At 36.6% G+C, this 19974-nt stretch overlaps 1 protein-coding gene across 49 annotated transcripts in view; it reads right to left on the reverse strand.

Annotated features, from left to right (window-relative positions):
• Positions 1 to 19974, reverse strand: part of ADGRL2 (adhesion G protein-coupled receptor L2) — a 639025-nt gene that overhangs the window by 137617 nt on the left and 481434 nt on the right. For 48 of the 49 annotated variants that reach the window (XR_002345120.1, XR_002345121.1, XM_021096393.1 and 45 more), the window contains one exon: positions 17340 to 17512. Coding sequence is in view for 47 of the 49 variants with exons in the window: in XM_021096393.1 (XP_020952052.1) it covers positions 17340 to 17412 (73 nt within the window). In the remaining 2 variants the exon portion in view is untranslated. Of the gene's footprint in view, positions 1 to 17339; positions 17515 to 19974 lie in introns of those variants that run through there. The other variant, XM_021096400.1, reaches the window with a different exon arrangement.

The raw sequence follows: 19974 nt of genomic DNA on the forward strand, positions 1-19974 counted from the left end.
TAGTCGGTTAAGGATCCGGTTATGAGCTCTGGTGTAGGCTGCAGATGCAGCTTGGATCCCGGGTTACTCTGGCTGAAGAAAGAAAATTTATGGAAGTTCCCGGTGTGGCTCCGTGGGTTAAGGACCTGGTGTCTTTGTGAGGAGGCAAGTGGGATCCCTGGCCTCAGGCAGTGGGTTTAAGGAACCAATCGGAGGTTCCCTCAAGCTGCAGTGGAGGTCGCAGATGTAGCTTGGATCTGGCTTGGCTGTGGCGTAGGCCTGCAGCTGCAGCTCTGGTTCAACCCCTAGCCCAGGAACTTCCGTATGCCTCAGGTGCAGCCATACAAAGAAAAAAGAAAAGAAAAATATTTATGGCAATCAAAAAACAAAATTAACAGAAGTAATTGAAGACAATTTTGTGATTCAATTTATTACATTTCAAGAAAAGTAACACTGTTATAAATGCTTCAAGCACAAATAATTTGAATAGTACTTAGCAACAGCTTGCAATATGAATTCATAAAGCATGAAAAATTCTAAATTTGGAGTTCCTGCTGTGGTGCAACGAGATTGGTGGCATCTTGGGAGCCACTGGGATGCAGGTTCAAGCCCTGCCTGGCACAGTGGGTTAGACATCCAATGCTGCCTCAGCTTTGGCACAGGTCGAGACCATGGCTCTAATCGAATCCCTGGCCCAGGAGCTCCGTATGCCTCGGGGTGGCCAAAAATGAACAACAAAAACAAAATCAAAATTTTGCTTTCAAACATTACAGTACTATGTTACGAAAGAATTTTTTTGTAAAGTGAAATAAAATGAACAGCAATTATATCATGTAGCAGTAAATCTTTCGAGTAAGATCAAAAAGTCTGAAGAACAAACAAAAATGTCTTCACTATTCCTTTAACCCATGATTTGCTTTCATTTTTAACAATCTTGGAAAACTTCACTGCTTGGTTTTTTTTTAAGAGACTCAAAGATAAAGCTTCATTAAATGTTCTACCTTAAAACACCAGCCCCAGTTTTTTGCCCTCACCCATACATATCTCAAGACCAACAAAATACTGACAAGCATTGTTTTCAGTACTCCAGGGACTAAAACCCTTGAAAGCAATAATCTTCTTCACAGAGATGAATATAGATGTTTTCAGTGTTCTGTATGGCATCGCCCTGCCAAGCACCTGCAGTCTTGCATTGTCCTGCTAGGCATTCCTAAAAACACCTGGGCAAGCTGTTTACTTTAAAAAAAAAAAAAAAAAAAAAGAAAGAAAGAAAGAAAGAAAACCAGACATTGGAAGAGATGAGGGATAATTAGCAAATAAAACTATTCCTGGCACTCTCTCGACGTTAGTATAGAACCAAGCTCCAAGCCGGCACCTGGTGAAGGGAACTGCTAGATGTGATAATTCCAATTTACACATTCAGCACAACATTCTGTCTGCCTGTCAATTTGAAACAGTTTCCTATTCAGTGATAACAGATACCCCAAAAGGATGCAGTGTCAAAATGCTGACATGAATTTTTTATGCACCAGCTAGACCCTCTCTCCTCTGGACCAGCTACATCTGCCTTCTTCACTCTTGGAACGGACTGACAGTTGGGTACTTTTTTCAACTGTACCAACAACAACAACAACAAAACAGTGAATTCCACAGGGTAAATCTGAAGTATCAGATCTTCATGCAGAATAAATACCAGTAAAATTTTCTTAAGCACAGTTAAGAAAAATAATTTAACGAAGTTTAAAAAAAAAACTGTCAAATTAAGATATAGTGTGATACTTTTCATCTGCCAAAACCATGAAAGTATATATTCCTACTAAATATAGAGTTTACTAATTTTTTTCTAAATTGACATAAAGCAAGAGAGCAAGAGACAGAGAAAGAGAGGGACAGACCCACAGAGACAACTGGCAAATGTTAAATAAAGAAGATGAATTTAACCTAAATCCATGCATGTTTATTTTCCAGATATTTTAGTGTGATCATTTTTTTGTTTTTTTGCTCTTGGGGGCCGCACCCGCAGCATATGGAAGTTCCCAGGTCTAATTGGAGCTGTAGCTGCCAGCCTACACCATAGCTCACAGCAATGCCGGATCCTTAACCCACTGAGCGAGGACAGGGAGCGAACCCACGTCCTCATGGTTCCTAGTCGGGTTCATTAACCACTGAGCCATGAAGGGAACTCCCATACGATCATATTTTGAGGTACTACTATGAGCAGTCAAATAAGTCAAAATAATATTCTTATTCTCTTCCTATATAAACAATGAATATATGAACTGTGCTTATAAAGTACTACTGTTTGTTACTTTTCCACATATATACCAGATTATATTCATAAATATCTCTCCCCATAATAAACTACACCCTCTCCCTTCAGGTAGTGACTTGGATGATTATTCATCTGTTCTGGTAATGCAGCCACAGCACAGTTCGACCCCTTTCTGGAAATGTCCTATCTATCCTATAAAATGGCAAGCACTTTTTTTTTAAAATAATGACAAACGTCCATTTGAACAATGGAGTAACTTGCTAAAATAAATATAAATCATTCAAGAATGAAGTTGATAAAATAATGCTTCCATCTGAGAGACACCATTGTTATAAAGATGATACTGAACTATTAAATGTGAGGCTCAGAAACCAACACTTCTGAAACCACAAATCAATGCTGAGCATGTCAATGAAAACAAGTTTTCAGAACAGATCTTTTAAAAACAAAGTATTTAAAGCTAGAATACTTAGTAAGGTACAGTATTTTTTTAACTCTCCATTCTAAGTCAAACACTTTCTTTCTAAAATTAACAAATACAGAAAATATTTCCTGTAGTTGTACTGTGCATTTACCTCAATATCTACTAAATATAAAATTTGTCAACTTTTTTCTAAATTAGAGACATTCACAGCATATTAAACCAGATATTCACTTGCAAGTGCTATTTAAATAGAGAATAAAAATTCTGACTGCCAGTATACATATGCACACATAGATATTCCATACACCCTAACATAAATATGTGTATATATGTAATTAAAAGGCACTTTATGAAGATTCTCCCAACAAAGCCATTTATCATAAGATATAAACATTTCAATATTAATAATAAAGTTATTAAGAACACATTAATCAAAAAAGTAATACATTTTCAAATGTGATATATAAGACTATGCACCATTATCTATTATAAAGACAATGGTGCATAGTCTTTGCTGTACAGCAGAAATCAACAGAACAACGTAAATCAACAATAACAGAAAAAATAAAAACCTTTTTAAAAAAAGGATAAAATTTCCTCCTTCTTATAGCTAAAATTAAGAGAAAAACTTTCTAGTGACCAAAGAAGAAATTCACAAGCCAAGATCATAAGAATTTTCTAAATAAGAGCTATTCATCACTCATTATTTTTAACTGATGCCTTCATAATTAATTATCTTCTAAAGCATTTTCTCAAACCATAGAAAGCAAATGGCAACATTAGCTGGGTACATCATTAGATTTCAAGAAGGAACCTCCATTTAGGGAGGGAGAAGAAGGCAACATTAGCTAACTTTGTGTTATTACCATTCAGATAATTTAAAGAACTATCAAAATCAGCAACTAGGGTTTGCTGCCATTGTCCTGCAGTAAGTATACTCAGCTGTTAATGCCAACGACTCCATTCCTGCAAGCCATACACTACGGTACAGCTACATTTATTTATTTTCCATATTCACACTGTCTTCAGGTGATAATTAATGAAAAGGAGTTGAGGGTTTGAAGAGCAACAAAGGGAAGAATGAGAACAGAGCTGCTGGCTCTTAATTCCATTCGCTAGAAGAAGCTATGAGACTAATGAAATATTACAGCTAAGCCTCAAAGTGGTCTTATTGATGCCATCAAGTGCTTTTTTTTAATGCTCTGTTCTATAACACAGGTTAGTAAGGAACCAAAGCAGCATCTACCACTAACAGTCATAAAGTGGTTTCATTCTGGTAAAGGTGTTCAAAATTACTGTGGGCTCTTGTAGTGGAGAATGTATTTAGGAAGAGAAGTTAAATGTAAGTTGTCTCCTGACTGTAGCACAATGTCAACCATGCCTTGTGTCCTTGAACTTCTTGGTATATAGCATTTCAGATCCATAAAAGAGTCTCTCATTTGTGTTCACTTGAAATCCATCCCAAAATAGAGAAGAGGTTCTAGTCATTCGATTTATTTATTTGTATTTCTCTTCTAAACCTACGTCTTGGAAGCTGTCAAACTGTATACCGAGGATTATAAAGCAAATAAACATTACTTAGGAAGGTTTCCACTGACAAGCTTGTCCATATCTTTAACGCTTCACTACTTCCCTAAAACATGCAACCTAAGACACATTGATATAAATATCATTATTACAATGAAGTCAATCTTCCCCAAAGACCAAAATATTATTTAAAATTAAACTCAGTTCAATCTTTAAAAAAAAAAAATTACTAGAAACATTTGTTTGGGACCTTGTCAGAAGGGTTTCAATTTTACATCATTACGTTTTAACTTGCCTAATCAGCTGAACAAAAGTACTTTATGTAAAATGATTCTTTTAGTTGCCTTAGCTACAAATCCCTGCAGGATACTATAATTGAAATCTACTCACGTAAGTTAGGAATAATTAGGGCCCCAAATTAAGCCAAACAGAAAGTTAATTCAAATAGTCAGCTGCTGTCATTTAAACGGCTATGGAGTTTTATTGTTGCTTAACATTTCTGAATGCTTTTAAATGTACTTTGTTCTTTTGGTCTTTAGTATTTAGTATTTCAGTACAAACACAAATTGGATCAAGAAACAAAGATTCTCCAGCCTTTAGACTGGAGTCACACCTATATCCAGTCTTTTGTCACTAAGGGTTTTTCCACTCAATCTTTGCTATCAGTCAATTAACAACACAGTTGAAAGGATGGAGTGACAGCTCTCAGAGGTGAGCTTTCTGGTAAATAAAGCAGGATCACACAATCTACGGTGAGTGCCACTAATGCAACCAAAGTAAGGGCTTTTGAAAACTAACAGGGACAGTCTCTATTTGCTTAAACTCTAAAACAAAGCAAAGGATTAAATGAGCTTCCTGTTGTAAGCAAACAAAAAGGAAAAGATAATGTCTACAACCCATACCTGAAGAAGAGTCTGCAAAAGCATGCCTAAACAGCTTTTTTTTTTTTTTTTTTTTTTTTTTGTCTTTTTTGGGCCTCACCTGTGGCATATGGAGGTTCCCAGGCTAGGGGTCAAATTGGAGCTACAGCTGCCAGCCTACCCTACGCCACAGCCACAGCAACTCCAGATCCCAGCCTGGTCTGCAACCTACACCACAGCTCTGGCCAATGCAGGATTCTTGACTCATTGAGTGAGGCCAGGGATGGAACCCGCAACCTCCTGGTTCCTAGTCGGATTCATTTCCGCTAAGCCTTGATGGGAACTCCTATAACAGCTTTAATGATGGCTGCTAATCAGTGTGAACTGATAAATATTGTAAAAGTTAAAACTATTTTCCTATTTCAGTTTTTGTGTTCTGGGTAGTTAACCATTCTCAGCAATTATGTGTACTCTGAAAGAAAAATAGTGATTTTTTTTTTTTAAAGGTAGGCCTATGGCTATAGAACTTCTGAAGATTATTTGAAAGTTACAGAGTTAGCAAGATTGGTCCTTCTCTGATACATGATTTATATATTTCAAAATAAAGTCAACCTGAATATAGCTTTTCATTTGAAATAGCAATGATTTAAAAAGCTTTGAAATACGTGAATTTTTTTGATCATCACCATTACATTAAACAATGTTAAACAATACATTTTAAAATATATTTTAAATATTCTGAGTGACAACCTTCATGAGATAAGAAAATACACCAAGGATCTGAAGCAAAATATTAAGTTCCAAAGAAAGAAAAACAGACTGGTAGTAAGTAGAGCTTGACAAAGAATAATCTTACATGCGCCTAAGTTTCTTCATCAGTAAACTGAAAAATTCTACAACTGCTCATCTTCAAGTTGTGATTCTAAGTCTAAAATTCTTCGATTCTAACAAAAAAAAAATGGGGGGGTACCTACAGCATGTAGAAGTTTCTGGGGGCAAGGACAGAACTCTCGGCACAGCAGTGATCTGAGCCACTGCAGTGACAATACCAGATCCTTAACCTGATGTGCCACAAAGGAATTTCATAAATTTTGGCAAAAATATTTTGATCTTGGAGATACCAATACAGAAGTCTCTTTGTTTAAAACCTGCTATTTACTTCCTTTTTATTATGGCTTTAAAACGCTACAAATCTAATCAACTTCATGAAGAAAAAAATGTAATCTATGATTTGTATGATCATAAAACTAAAACTGATCAGTAATCTATCCTTATCTTTAACAGGAAAAGGAAAAATGTGCAATATTAATAATAAAGAAACATCTTTGATTACATATAACACTTATGAAGTGGAAAAACTATTAAATGACCTCAAGCAGAGTTGTTTTCGGTAACCAGTTTACATTCGAGTATTTGCATCCTATTATACTTTTTTATGGTGCTAACACGCCAGGGCATTAATACTGAAGTGAAAATGACAATAATTCTTGGTTTTGAAAAAGACTTTGAGAAATTAATAAAATAGAAAGTTTTCCTAAATGGGTGAATAATACACACTTTGCATTACAGGGTTTTATAATGTTATCTTAAGTAATAACATTTGTAGTAAAATGCTATGAGAAATGATGTTTCCATGTAACAGAATGAAACTAGGACAGATCAGTAGGGAATAGAGGGAAATATTAGGAAGAAAGGGTCAGGCTGCATTGTTACTCAGGGATTTTTCAAAACAAATCATCAGATAAAAGGTCAACGGAAAGTATATAAAATAGAATTAAAAGTGTAAAATAGGATAAAAATGTTTAGTAAAGTTCCAAGGTAGCTTAGTGTCTTTTTAAAACAAAATGAACTATAAAACTGAAAAGTGATGTTATTTCTATATTTCAGCTGTATTGTTAAGGTTAAAAACAAACCTTGATTTGCAAAGGTAGAAATTACTATCATGCAAAAAAAAAAAAAAAAAAAAAAAAAAAAAACTCTTCTGATTTTCTAGACTAAACATTTTAATAACCAAAAACTCCACAAGACAGATATTCTCTCACAGACCAACAGCCTCAGCATCACCTAGATTATTAGAAATGCAGACTCTCAAGGACCATCCCAGAGCACTGAATCAGAATGTTACAGGATCCTCCAATGAACTGAATGTAGATTAAATTTGAGGAGCACTGTTCTAGATGAATAAGATTAAAGACATCTAGTACGACCTCCCTTAATTTTTTTCTCCCTGTACACATCTCTTCCTGAATCTTCTCCTTGTATTAAAATACATTCTCAGAGTTCCCATTGTGGCGCAGCGGAAACAAATCCGGCTAGTAACCATGAGGTTTCAGGTTTGATCCCTGGCCTCGCTCAGCAGATTAAGGATCCAGCATTGCGGTGAGTGGTGGTGTAGGTCGCAGGTGCGTTGCTGTGGCTGCGGTGTAGACCAGCAGCTGTAGCTCTGATTTGACCCTAGCCTGGGAATTTCCAAATGCCAAGGGTGTGTCCCTAAAAAGCAAATAAAATAAAATACACATTATCCTTTCCTAGATGAACCTTCCTGTCCTTGCTCTGGATCCTATTTCCTTTCTGTCTGGAAACAAATCTCAGGAATCCAACACATCTATTATAAACAACCAAAAAAGAAAATTAGAAAAAGAGCTTTCCTTAAACAATAGAATATGCTTAACCTGCACCACCTGTCTCCTTCACTTCACTTACAACTTTTGAATCAATCTGCCACAAACAACTCACCGTTGCATTCTGTCACATAAAAGTGGGTCTCAAATACAACACAGCTTTTGCCCCCCTGCCACCAGCAACACCCCATCAGGCCTCTTTACTGTGTCTAAGTTATTAAGTCCTTAGACATTATATTGACTCTAGTATGCCACCTGGTTTAGATTTTAATACTACAAAGATGAAAAAAGAAGAATCAGGGGAAGTTCCCATCGTGGCGCAGTGAAAACAAATCAGACTAGGAGCCAGGACGTTGCGGGTTCAATCCCTGGCCTCACTCAGTGGGTCGCGATCCGGCGTTGCCCTGAGCTGTGGTGTAGGTTGCAGATGCAGCTCGGATCTGGCGTTGCTGTGGCTGTGTGGTGTAGGCCAGTGGCTACAGCTTCGATTAGACCCCTAGCCTGGGAACCTCCATGTGCCTCAGGTACAAGCACTAAAAAGACAAAAACAAAAAAAGACAAAAAAGAAGAATCAGGAAACAGAGAGAGAATGAATGATTAATATAAACACACACATTAGATACAAAGAGATAGGTACAAAGCAACAGTAAGAAGCAAAGTAACCAGCAAAATAAATGAGAATTATACTTCATCTCTTTTTGTTGGTAGACTCTATGCTTTATCTGAATCCCTCTATTTTTTCCCCAAGAAATTCTGGTGTTGACATTCCAAAAATTCCCCAAATGGAGAGCTTCTCCCTGGGGTATTTTAATCACTATTGTCCTGCTTGCCTCTCTCTGTCTCTCTCTCTCAATTTAATTACAAAAAAAATCCCTTTAAAAGAAATTTCAGTAAATAGACTAGATGCAAAACGGAATCATTTCAGTAGCAATATTACTGCAATCACAAGAATAGCAACATTTTCATTCATAGTTCATTCTGTTAGATATAAATTAGGTTACTTTTTCTCTCTACTTTTTAAAAACTATTTCCACTGTCCATCTTTAATTTGGATATGTCCCAACTTCATCTACTTTATCAGTTAAAATCTAATTCATTCCAAATAATTTAATTTTTAGTTTAAAATTAACTGAGAACTTAGCTCTCATCTTATCACAAAGTGAATTCCTAATGGATTAAAATTTTAAATAAAAACCTTCAAGAACTACAGGGAAATGTAACTGAATAAATATTTGATTTCAAGATACAGATTTTTAAGCATAAAAATAATGGAACATCTCACAAAAGAGCTAAATATCAAAAAGTAAGGCATGGGGAGGTAAATACAGCAAATCAAGTAAAATATTGATAAAGTTGTTCAATTTACGACTCACGTTATTTTACCAAAATTATCTCTTTTGTTTGAAAGGTCAATTTAAAAATTACGAAGTATGAATTAAAAGGCAAACATGTTTTTCATAATAAAAATGATAAAAGGATCTCATCAGAGTTTAAAACATACGAAAAGCTATAACAAAATGCACAGAAAAATTGGCAAAGGTAGTGAACAAAAAATTCAGACCAAAATAACTGGCCAGTAAATCCATACAAAATGTCTTTGACCTCACAATTTGCTCCCAAATTATGAATTTAATTTACAATCAGATATCCTTTTCACATATTAAAGTGTCAATTCTTTCAAAAGTTTAAAATCAATGTTGGTAAAATATACAGATTGGTAATTTCACATACCAATGATCAAAGTGAACACTGGTATAACCCTTCAGAAAAAGCAGTTTGAAGGATGAATACATGCATGATCAGAATTCTACAATTCCAGTCCTAGGAAATAACAAAATATGACGGAAAAGATTTGTATAGATTATTTTACTTATACCTGAAAGAAAGTAGGTTCAAATGACCAAGAGGTAGAGAGGGAGGATTAAATTATTCTTCACACATACATGATAAATGACAATGTAACTATTAAAATCTATTATTTAATTATATAGTGGCGTGGTACTACAAGTTACGAAAATATAAAGGGAAAATCAGAATATAAAAGTATATGGAAATAAAGACCCTAATTTTGTTTTATGCATTGTAATTTTGTTTTATCCATAATATAAGTGTGTGTGTTAGAAAAAAAAGGGGGGTATATGGTGGTTATATCAAGGCCTTAGAAATAATGAACAATTTTAAATGCTTATCTTTTAAAAAAAAATTTTACTACAGCTGATTTACAATGATTCGTCAATTTCTGCTGCTAAATGCTTGTCTTGATTTTCTTTCTTTTTATCTTTTCTCATGAGAGTATATTATGCTCAAAATGAGGGGGAAAAAACTTTTAAGAGAAATAAGTGTTCAAAGCAAGAATAATGGCACACATAAAAGTCAAACTCAGTAGAGTCCCATGCTGATAAAAAGGGATTATAAATGCTGTTTTTGCTTCCTTAAGCTCTGATACGGAATTCCCTCTTCAGCCTTACATTTTAGCCAAAAGATCCCAGGGCCGAGGCTAGGTATTCTCCTGGAATCATTTCTGTCAAGTTGACAAAAGGAGTTCAAGAATGGGGTTGAAAGATGTCATGAGATATTCACTAATCCACATTGATGTCTAATACATGTAGACTGCACGGCTGTCATATGTCATTCTCTGTCATGCAGGAGGTGAAAAGAAAATAAAAGAGTACCATAGGGTACCAAGCATATGCTTCAGTAAGACACTCCCTTAGTAACTTGGCGGATAAATAGTTCTTCGAGCAATACCAGGTCAACATTAACACTCAGATGTGTTATCTTATTCTCGAATTCCGCAAGCTAGTATATAAAAAAGTGAAAAGGCGTATTAATTCAAAAAGTGAGGCAAGAGATTCACCAAAACTGAAACTACACAGTAAGGCGTAATGAACACAGTTACCGTTCAGCAAAACTAAGATGCTTTACATGCTTCCTGTGTTTTTGAGTCACCTTTAATACACTACTGATTATTTCAAAATACAACAATAACTGTGATAAAGGCCTAAGAAGAATGTAAAAGCAGCATTTCAAAAATTTACTCTTGTATGGCCAAGTTTATGACCTCTTTATGTTTAGCTAATAATAGATTATTAAATAAATATTTACTGCAGTCTTTTCTGTCAGAAAATAGAGGTCTGTAAAAATTCAAACAGCTAAGCAATACCCTGTTGGGTGGCTGTTGTGTGTAGTAACACACTGATTTATAACACTTCTCCACCAGCAATAGACCTACCAGTGAATCAACAAAGGTTATGGATAAATCAATCTTTTCTAAATCAACCTTCGCTGGAAAGATGCAAGAAAGGATGAAACAGGGTGGGAAATGAAGTTTAGTCTTTTTTTTTTTTTTTTAATTTCGAGTCATATTCAAAACTAATATACTATGCTTCTGAATCCTAGTAGGAATACTATAAAGCATTTGGTTTCAGAAGCAATGTCATATAATATGGAAGTGGCATTAACATTTATATTTCTGAAACAGGAATTACATCACTACCAATGCAGAAGAAAGCTAATGCAATCAAATTACATTATAACACAATAAGACTATTTAAACTGTCCTAAGAGCAACATAATCAGGTACTTTTTTTGTCTTTATAGGGCCGCACCTGCGGCATATGGAGGTTCCCAGGCTAGGGGTCTAATTGGAGCTGCTGCTGCTGGCCTATGCCACAGCCAATGCCAGATCTGAGCCACATCTGCGACCTACACCAGAGCTCACGGCAACGCCAGATCCTCAACCCACCGAGCGAGGCCAGGGATTGAACCCAGAACCTCTTGGTTCCTAGTCGGACTCGTTTCCATTGCGCCAGGACGGGAACTCCTAAATAGGTACTTTTTTAAGGAGTAAAAATCACATTGATCTGTACTAAAAAATAAACAAAATCATTTTTAAAAACGAATTGTTTTAAACCAATTTTAATTTACATAACTTACAAATGTAAAAAGTAAGGTTACACTGTCTATGTAGCAAACACAGATATGCCTTACAATTCCTATGAATCTAATGGGAGTTGTGACTCCCACCAAGTTTAATAAGAGTCATAGAGCCAAATCCATGTATTGTGCTGAAACTTTACCCCATAAATTTAAACTAATCCTTTAAACTAATCAAATATACTGAACTGAACAACAGTAGTCAATTTTGCTAGGCTGGGAAATCTAAAGTCAATTCATCATTACCATAGCAAGGGCCACATTATTAATCCCAATAAGAACAAAGTTACCACAATGAGAAAGATAAACTAAAGCAAGGGTTTAGGAGCCCTGAAAACATTAACATTTACCCTTAACAGAAAATACATTCTGTTTTTTCCAATCTGGAGTCAATTTTCCAATTTTTTTTTCTTTCTCCATACATCAAAAAAAAAAAAAAAATTCCTTTTGAAGCCTAAAATTATGCCCAAGGAATCTGATCAGAGGCATAAAGAACATATGAAAACATATAGACAGAAACTCCCAGTAACTGGTTACCACTTCTTAATCAAAGTGAATTAAATCATAATTTTTTCCCAGAAATACTTTTAAAAAGTTACTTTCTATCCATATTCATGCACCCCAACAACTCACCTTAACCACTACACACATACAATATTTCAGAGGTTCTTAAGCGTGATGTTGAGAAACATCAGCCTCATCCCAGAGATGAGTCAGAAACAGGAATGTTTGGGCCCCACCCCAGACCTTCGAAGTGATTCTGCTGCTCCTCGAGTTTGAGGACCACTGCAATACTTATTCCACCTCGTCCCTGTTCTCTCTGTTGACTTTTTTTTCTCCATCACGATGTTCACCCCTGTCTTTACCTAGCTTGTTCAGTTCAGATTGAGATTGAGCTCAAGTAGTATCACTTCAGGCTACAAGCCTTCCTTTTCTGACACCGACCCACCCACTCAACTACCCTTTATCCTAATGCCTCTGGTACATCATCATGGCACTTATCCTGTTATTACAACTGTTTAACTACTGTAACTATTAAGACTATGGTCGTCCTTGAAGATTTATGCTATTCACGTGATGGATACAGAATAAGTAAGTGTTTACTTAAGCCAGGTATTCTCTTAGGCACCTACACATGGATGAAAAACAACAGAAAGGATCCCTATCCTTGTGAAGGGACACATTCGTGTGTTTATGTGCAAATAGAAATTGTGTACATTTTATTACATGCATGTGTAAATAAAAGAGTGAAAGATAAAAAGAATAAAGATATATACGTCCAAATGAATTCAATCCTTCTTAAGTTCAACCTTGAAGAACAAAATTACAATTCCTTCCACTACATTATGGACCATTCTGAAAGAAAAAATATTTATATGCCCAAACCGGTTTTTAAAATTCATATATGACTCCTAGATCTATGTTTTCCCTGCCACCCAACTACCAAAAAGATCCTACTGCCAAACATCATTTTTTTACTAAGATACCATTAACATAGACATCAGCTTCGAGAATTTAAAAGTACAGTGAAAACTGGTAAGATACTATTTCTACAGCTATGTTCTTAAATTTTCTTGATGTATATAAAATATCTAAAGCTGTACCTGGCATATCTAGCATTTAAACCTGGCATGGTATTTTCTTTGAAATATGGATAACCAATAATTTTGAGTAAACTAAATTCTTTTTTTCTTTTTTTGCTTTTTAGGACCATACCTGTGGTACATGGAAGTTCCCAGGCCAGGGGTCAAACCAGAGCTGCAGCTGCTGACCTACACAACAGCCACAGCAACACCAGATTCAAGACAGTCTCTGACCAACAACACAGCTCAGGGCAATGCCAGGTCCTTTAACCCACTGAGCAGGGCCAGGGATCAGATCGAACCCAGATCCTCATGGATACCAGCTGGGTTCATTTCCTCTGAGCTACAGTGGGAACTCCCTAAAATTTTGACTAATTAAATCTAATCACATAGTCACTGCATAAAGAATGCAACCTGAAATCCATTTTACCTACTTTGCAGAAGAACTGCTATTATTTGTAACATGTCACTTGAGCAAGCCTTCATATATCTGACTTATGCTTGCCAGGGCTCCATTATATAGCATAATTTAATTCTCTAGGACACAAAAATTCAATTTACTTTCCTACTTACTGATACATGATTCCACAGTGGGTTACTAGGCTTATAAAAATTGGCCAAAAGAATCAAAGCACACCAATTGCTCAACAATACTGACTTTTGAAAGGCTTGAGGTTAGTTCTCTAGGAATAAAACACATTTTAAAAGAAACTTACAAAATATTTTGAAATCTTGGTCTTTTATAATCACTTATTATTTGAAAATTCTAAACCTAATTTTCAAAAATACACAGGAGAGAATTTAAGAATAAATAAAACACCGTTCCTACTTTGCAAAAACAAGTAAATTTTGATGGGTAAGACATCAAAATTAGTTTTTAAACACTAATTGACAGAACTAGAGACAGCAACAGGCAATAAGCTAATTGTACAACAATTAAGCCTTTATATAATTAGCTTTTACCATGGTAAAACTTAAAAAAAATGTTACTGATTTGCTCTTTAAGACGACCCAAAACATGACAAATCTGTTTGGACATGGAACAAATACCCAATTCTTTCCTGCATATGTGAAGTTTACCTCTCAGAGGCACAGATGTAAAATAAATCCAAAATTATGTCAAGCCATTAAAATCATATACTAAGGTAAAACACTACTGTTAACAGGAGAAAAGAGAGCTCTGAAAAGGAAGGCACAGTTCATGGCTGAATACAATGCACAGCCCTGTTTTGTTTTTTTAATTAACAAAATCTTAATTCACGGCTACTCCTTAAAAACCTAAGGTCTGGTTTCTATTGAAAAGTCAGAAAACTGGCAAAACCAGACGAAATACTGGAATGGCAATCACGGGGCCTCTGGCAATCACTTTCCTGCCTGCTGCAGACCTGCGCTGGCCTGTGGCACTCAAGTTACTTTGCTGGCTTGGCCAAATAGGTAGGTATTTGCGGTTCAGACCCCAGTATGAGACCACCAGCTCCTTAGCAGCAGGTACTGTGCCCTTGTGCAGTTCTGAGTCCTAAACATCTGGCTCCATTTAGTCACTCAATGAATGAGGAAGGGGGGAACCTAGAAAACCTTAGCTGAGTTTATCAGCAAGGATCCAGGCGCTGATACAAAAAAGTGCTCATCTCTAAGAGACATGAAAAGGTAACAATCACATAGGGCCCGGAAGACACTTAATGGCTGAATGATTAAATTTATATCTTCTTTCCTGTGCTCTCCTATCTAACTTTGATTGGTTTTCTCTGTAGGTGTTCACAGAGCATTACTTGCTATCTGGTAATAAAGGACTAACATGTCACAGAAAACTTTACTAAGACAAAAGCATGTGATGCTGGATCAACGTTCTAACAGTGCAGGGCACAGTAACTGTGTATACTTTCACAGCTAGCAGTGTGGGTTTGTCCTAGCTTCTCATTTTACCTGTAGGAGGGAACTGCTTCAAAAGCAACACCCCCTGGCCTGATGCGCCAAAAATGAAATTTCTCTTAACAGCAGATATGAATCCTGACCTGATAGGTGACACTGGAAATAAAACTGCAGTATCTCATGAAAAAGTCTCTGTTTGTTAGGCCCCCCTGCTGAGTTAAGCTACTGTGCCAGCAAAGTGGTCTCTATCTTGATTGGAAAATTTTCATTATGTGGACTAATGAGCCATTGATCCACACCTGGAATCTTTTTTAAATGTATAAAAACACTCAAACATAGCAGCAGGAATTCAGTTAGTTCCCCTGCCCCCCCAAAAAAGAGATGCAAAATTATAGACTATACACAAGATTTTCTTAACAATCCAAGCCAGAGATTCTTATTATTAAACTCGGTTTCTGCTTGTTGTTCTCATTACAGTACTGTTCAGACATATTACACTTTTTTTTCTTTTTTTTTTTGCTTTTCAGGGCTGCACCCTTGGCATATGGATGTTCTCAAGCTAAGGGTCAAACTGGAGCTACGTGGGCCAGGCTTACACCACAGCCACAGTAACGTGGGATGGGAGTGGGGTCTGTAACCTACACCACAGCTCAAGTAAACGCCGGATCCTTAACCCACTGAGCGAGGCCAGTGATCAAACACGCATCCTCGTGGATCCTAGTCGTGTTCGTTAACCGCTGAGCCACGAAGGGAACTCCGACATATTACAGTTTAAGGTTAAGATTTGATATATCTTTTCAATGCTGATTCAAAGAGCAATATCTTCTGAAAATAACAGATTAACCTGTTTGTAACTTTCATGTGTGACTTAAATCCCGGTGAGCATTATTTACTTGCTGAATACAGAAGTTCTTTTAAAATTTTCTTAAACTTGTTAAATATTTTGAAAGTAGGGAATGGGGACAAGGAGAAATAATGAAACATAATTTTTGGAACGAGCAATCTAAATAGAATTATTCTGGGAAAAAACATTTTGAAGCTTATTACAAAGACAGTGGAATAATAAGCTTCTATTAGTTGACAGTATGCTTCCTTTTTTCCACCTATCATTTTATAAATAGGTACAAAGCAATTATTTAAAAGTACATATAAAACCAATTTTAAAATATTTTCTTCAAGAATATTTAATTGGGACCAAAAAAATCCATTGTATTGTATATGCATTTCTCAGAGATTGTGCATTCTTTCACAGATTTTACAAGATTAATACATTTTCATGCTGAATACAATGACCAGCACTACTAACTAGCTATAAAATTAACACATCTTAGCTCCAAATTAACTTCTGACCTCTCTCTCTCAAAAGCACCTGGAAGAATGTTATTTTCACATGGAAATAATACACAAAACTAAAAAAAACTGGATATCAGAAAATCCATACAGTAATTAATAAATGATGGTTCTAATTATTTCGTTAATTCTCTAAAGTGTATTTACTTCTTTAAAAATAAGGTCTATCTTCAACAGCACTGGAAAGTAGCACTACAGAAAATAACCTTTTCCAGAAAACTTTAAAAATTTTTATTCTGGAGTTTTCAAACTACAACCACACTAAAGCAGCAGACAAAACTAGAGATGAAGTGAAAGGATTGCCACAAAATACTTTCAATCTTACTGGAATAAATTTAGTCAACAAATGTAAAATATATACCAAAACAAAGCTTTCATTTCGTTCTCTCAGGAATTTACAATGATTATATTTAGAAATGCATGGAAAATATGAACTCAGATTTATAGCGCATTCTATAATATATAGCTGTGTAATCGAAATAATTCGACCACCGGAAAAAGAATATAACTGACATTCGGGAAATCTTTTTGGCAGTTATTTATAAAATAGTTTTTTAAAAAAAAAATACTCGGAGTTCCCGTCGTGGCGCAGTGGTTAACGAATCCGACTAGGAACCATGAGGTTGCGGGTTCGGTCCCTGCCCTTGCTCAGTGGGTTAACCCGCCGGCGTTGCGTGAGCTGCGTTGTGGGTTGCAGACGCGGCTCGGATCCCGCGTTGCTGTGGCTCTGGCGTAGGCCGGCGTCTACAGCTCCGATTCGACCCCTACCTGGGAACCTCCATGTGCCTCGGGAGCGGCCCAAGAAATGGGAAAAAGACAAAAAAATAAATAAAAACCTCATTCTAGCCACTCTGTATAAAGAAGATTGCATAGTTTGTTTTCCCAAACTTAAAATATAAAATGTAAACTGTATCTTACCTTCTGTATTCGGTAAGAAGCTGATTATAATGATAAACCACAGACTTCGCATTCTGCAACCAGAAGACACCATTATTGATCCCTTTAAATATTTTCTTTGTATTCCTTAATGAATCTAGTTATAAACGCCCAGCTTCATCGAACCCAGCAGTCTGCATCATTGATCCTCATATCTGAAAAACAAACAAATCCATCATTTACTCTATGGTCCTGCAATGTCACAAAAAATGAAAAAATAATAATAACTCCTCTTCTCCCACCTTTCTCCTACGTATAAGAAATAGCATATATTTTGTTCTACATCCAAAAGGCAGCTGCTCCTATACAATGGATGTCTGAGCCTTGCATTCAAAGCCCCCCCAGATTTACAGCTAATCAGAACATATGAATTCACATAAGTTAGTTATATAAATTCCTGATGAATTTTTCTTTAAAAGCTTCAAAAGTTGGAGTTCCCGTCGTGGCTCAGTGGTTAACGAATCCGACTAGGAACCATGAGGTTGCGGGTTCGATCCCTGCCCTTGCTCAGTGGGTTGACGATCCGGCGTTGCCATGAGCTGTGGTGTAGTTTGCAGACGCTGCTCAGATCCCGCGTTGCTGTGGCTGTGGCATAGGCCAGAGGCTACAGCTCCGAGTTGACCCCTAGCCTAGGAACCTCCATATGCCGAGGGAGCAGCCCAAGAAATAGCAAAAAGACAAAAAAAAAAAAAAAAAAAAGCTTCAAAAGTCATCCTAGAATAATACAACGGTCTTTCAATGCCACTATATTAGTCATTTTATCAAAGTACTACCTTTGATAAACAATATTTCCAACAAAATTTCATGGATACATATAACTTTTGTGTTTGTTTCTAGTGATGGTAACAGCAATATTATCTACTATTTTATCCTGTTACCTTGCAAAATGGATTAGAGATATAATGAAAGTTTATTTTTCTATTCGAGGATGTGCTAATGTTTTTTGGCCATGCCCGAAGTACGCGGAAGTTCCTGAGCCAGGGCTCAAACCCCTCCCACAGCAGCGACCCAAGCTGCAGCAATGACAACACAGGATCTTTTTTTTTTTTTTTTTTTGCTGTTTTAGAGACACACCCACAGCATATGAAAGTTCCCAGGCGAGGGGTCAAAGTAGAGCTGCAGCTGCTGGCCTACTCCACAGCCACAGCAATGCCAGATCTGAGCCATGTCTGCAAACTATACCACAGCTCACGGCAGTGCCAGATCCTTAACCTACTGATCAAGGCCGGGGATCCAACCCGAATCCTCATGGATACTAGTCAGATTCATTTCCACTGCACCACAACGGGAACTCAACAATGAAGGATCTTTAATTCACTGCACCACAAGAAAGCTCCATAGGTATACAATTTTTAATACATAGTTGTGCTTAATATAATAATAGTATTCCAAACACCACATTCCTAAACACCACGTATCAAATTATTATTTATCTGACCACTAGTTATTCACAGAGGGAGCAGCTTAAAAAAGTGATTGTTTCTTAACTATTTTATTTTAAAGTTTTAGATGTTCATATATTGGTTTTTCTTATGGCAAAACTTAGTAAAATCAAACCTATAACCTCAAGTAAGTTAGTCCACCTACTGGACCCAAATAAAACCCCAGACCATGATGATTATATATCGAAGGCTGCATCACTCTCTTAATTCTTTTATTTTTTGGACACGCCCATGGCATGCAGAAGTTCCTGGCGCAGGGATCAAACCTGAGCCACAGCAGTGACAACATCTTAACATGCTGAACCCTCCGGAAACCCCACTGCATCACTATTTTTTAAAACTGGGGAAGGGGCAAGGAATATAAAAAAACCAAGTCTAATTCTGACTAGCCCTTAAGGGCCCAGTTCTTTAACTGGAGAGGATACAAAAACTTCAGAAGTGATTTAATCAGCATTTCTTTCTCTTTATTTTTTGTCTTTATAGGCCCACACCCACAGCACACGGAGATTCCCAGCCTAGGAGTCGAATTGGAGCTGTAGCCACCAGCCGATGCTACAGCAGCAGCAACTCGGGATCCAAGCTGCATCTGCAACCTACACCACAGCTCACAGCAACACTGGATCCTTAACCCACTGAGTGAGGCCAAGAATGGAACCTGAGTCCTCAAGGATGCTAGTCAGATTTCTACTGAGCCACGATGGGAACTCCCCTTAATCAGCATGAATCAGTTCCCAGGATCATGTGAAACCAGGCCATTTGCTGGGTTCTACTGAAGTGTTGTGCTTTTCTCTAGGGAGCGTGGTAAATACCAGCCTTACCACACATGACACAGGCAGCTCACAAATATAACCGGCCTCCTGGTCTAACTTCTGAGGGTAAAGAAATTACAAACTCTTCCTTTAAAGTTTTGCCAAGCTATCCTTAACCTGGTGCGATTAAAGAATTTTTTAAAAGTGGAGCAGTGAAGGGAATAACCCTCTTCCCCTTAAGAGGCTGTGTCTGTAACTCAAATAAAATGAACTCTTTCATAATTTAGCTGCTGTCACTAAAGCATAAAGAACATTTAGGAAACAAAAATTTCCTGGATAACTTTCAGTTCTTTATTTCACATTATCTGAGCTACTCTGCATCTGCTACATGCTCCGTGTATCATATGTGATTCTATATTCTACTAT

This window comes from Sus scrofa, chromosome 6 (assembly GCF_000003025.6).
Source record: "Sus scrofa isolate TJ Tabasco breed Duroc chromosome 6, Sscrofa11.1, whole genome shotgun sequence".
In the NCBI taxonomy this organism is placed as follows: Eukaryota; Metazoa; Chordata; class Mammalia; order Artiodactyla; family Suidae; genus Sus; species Sus scrofa.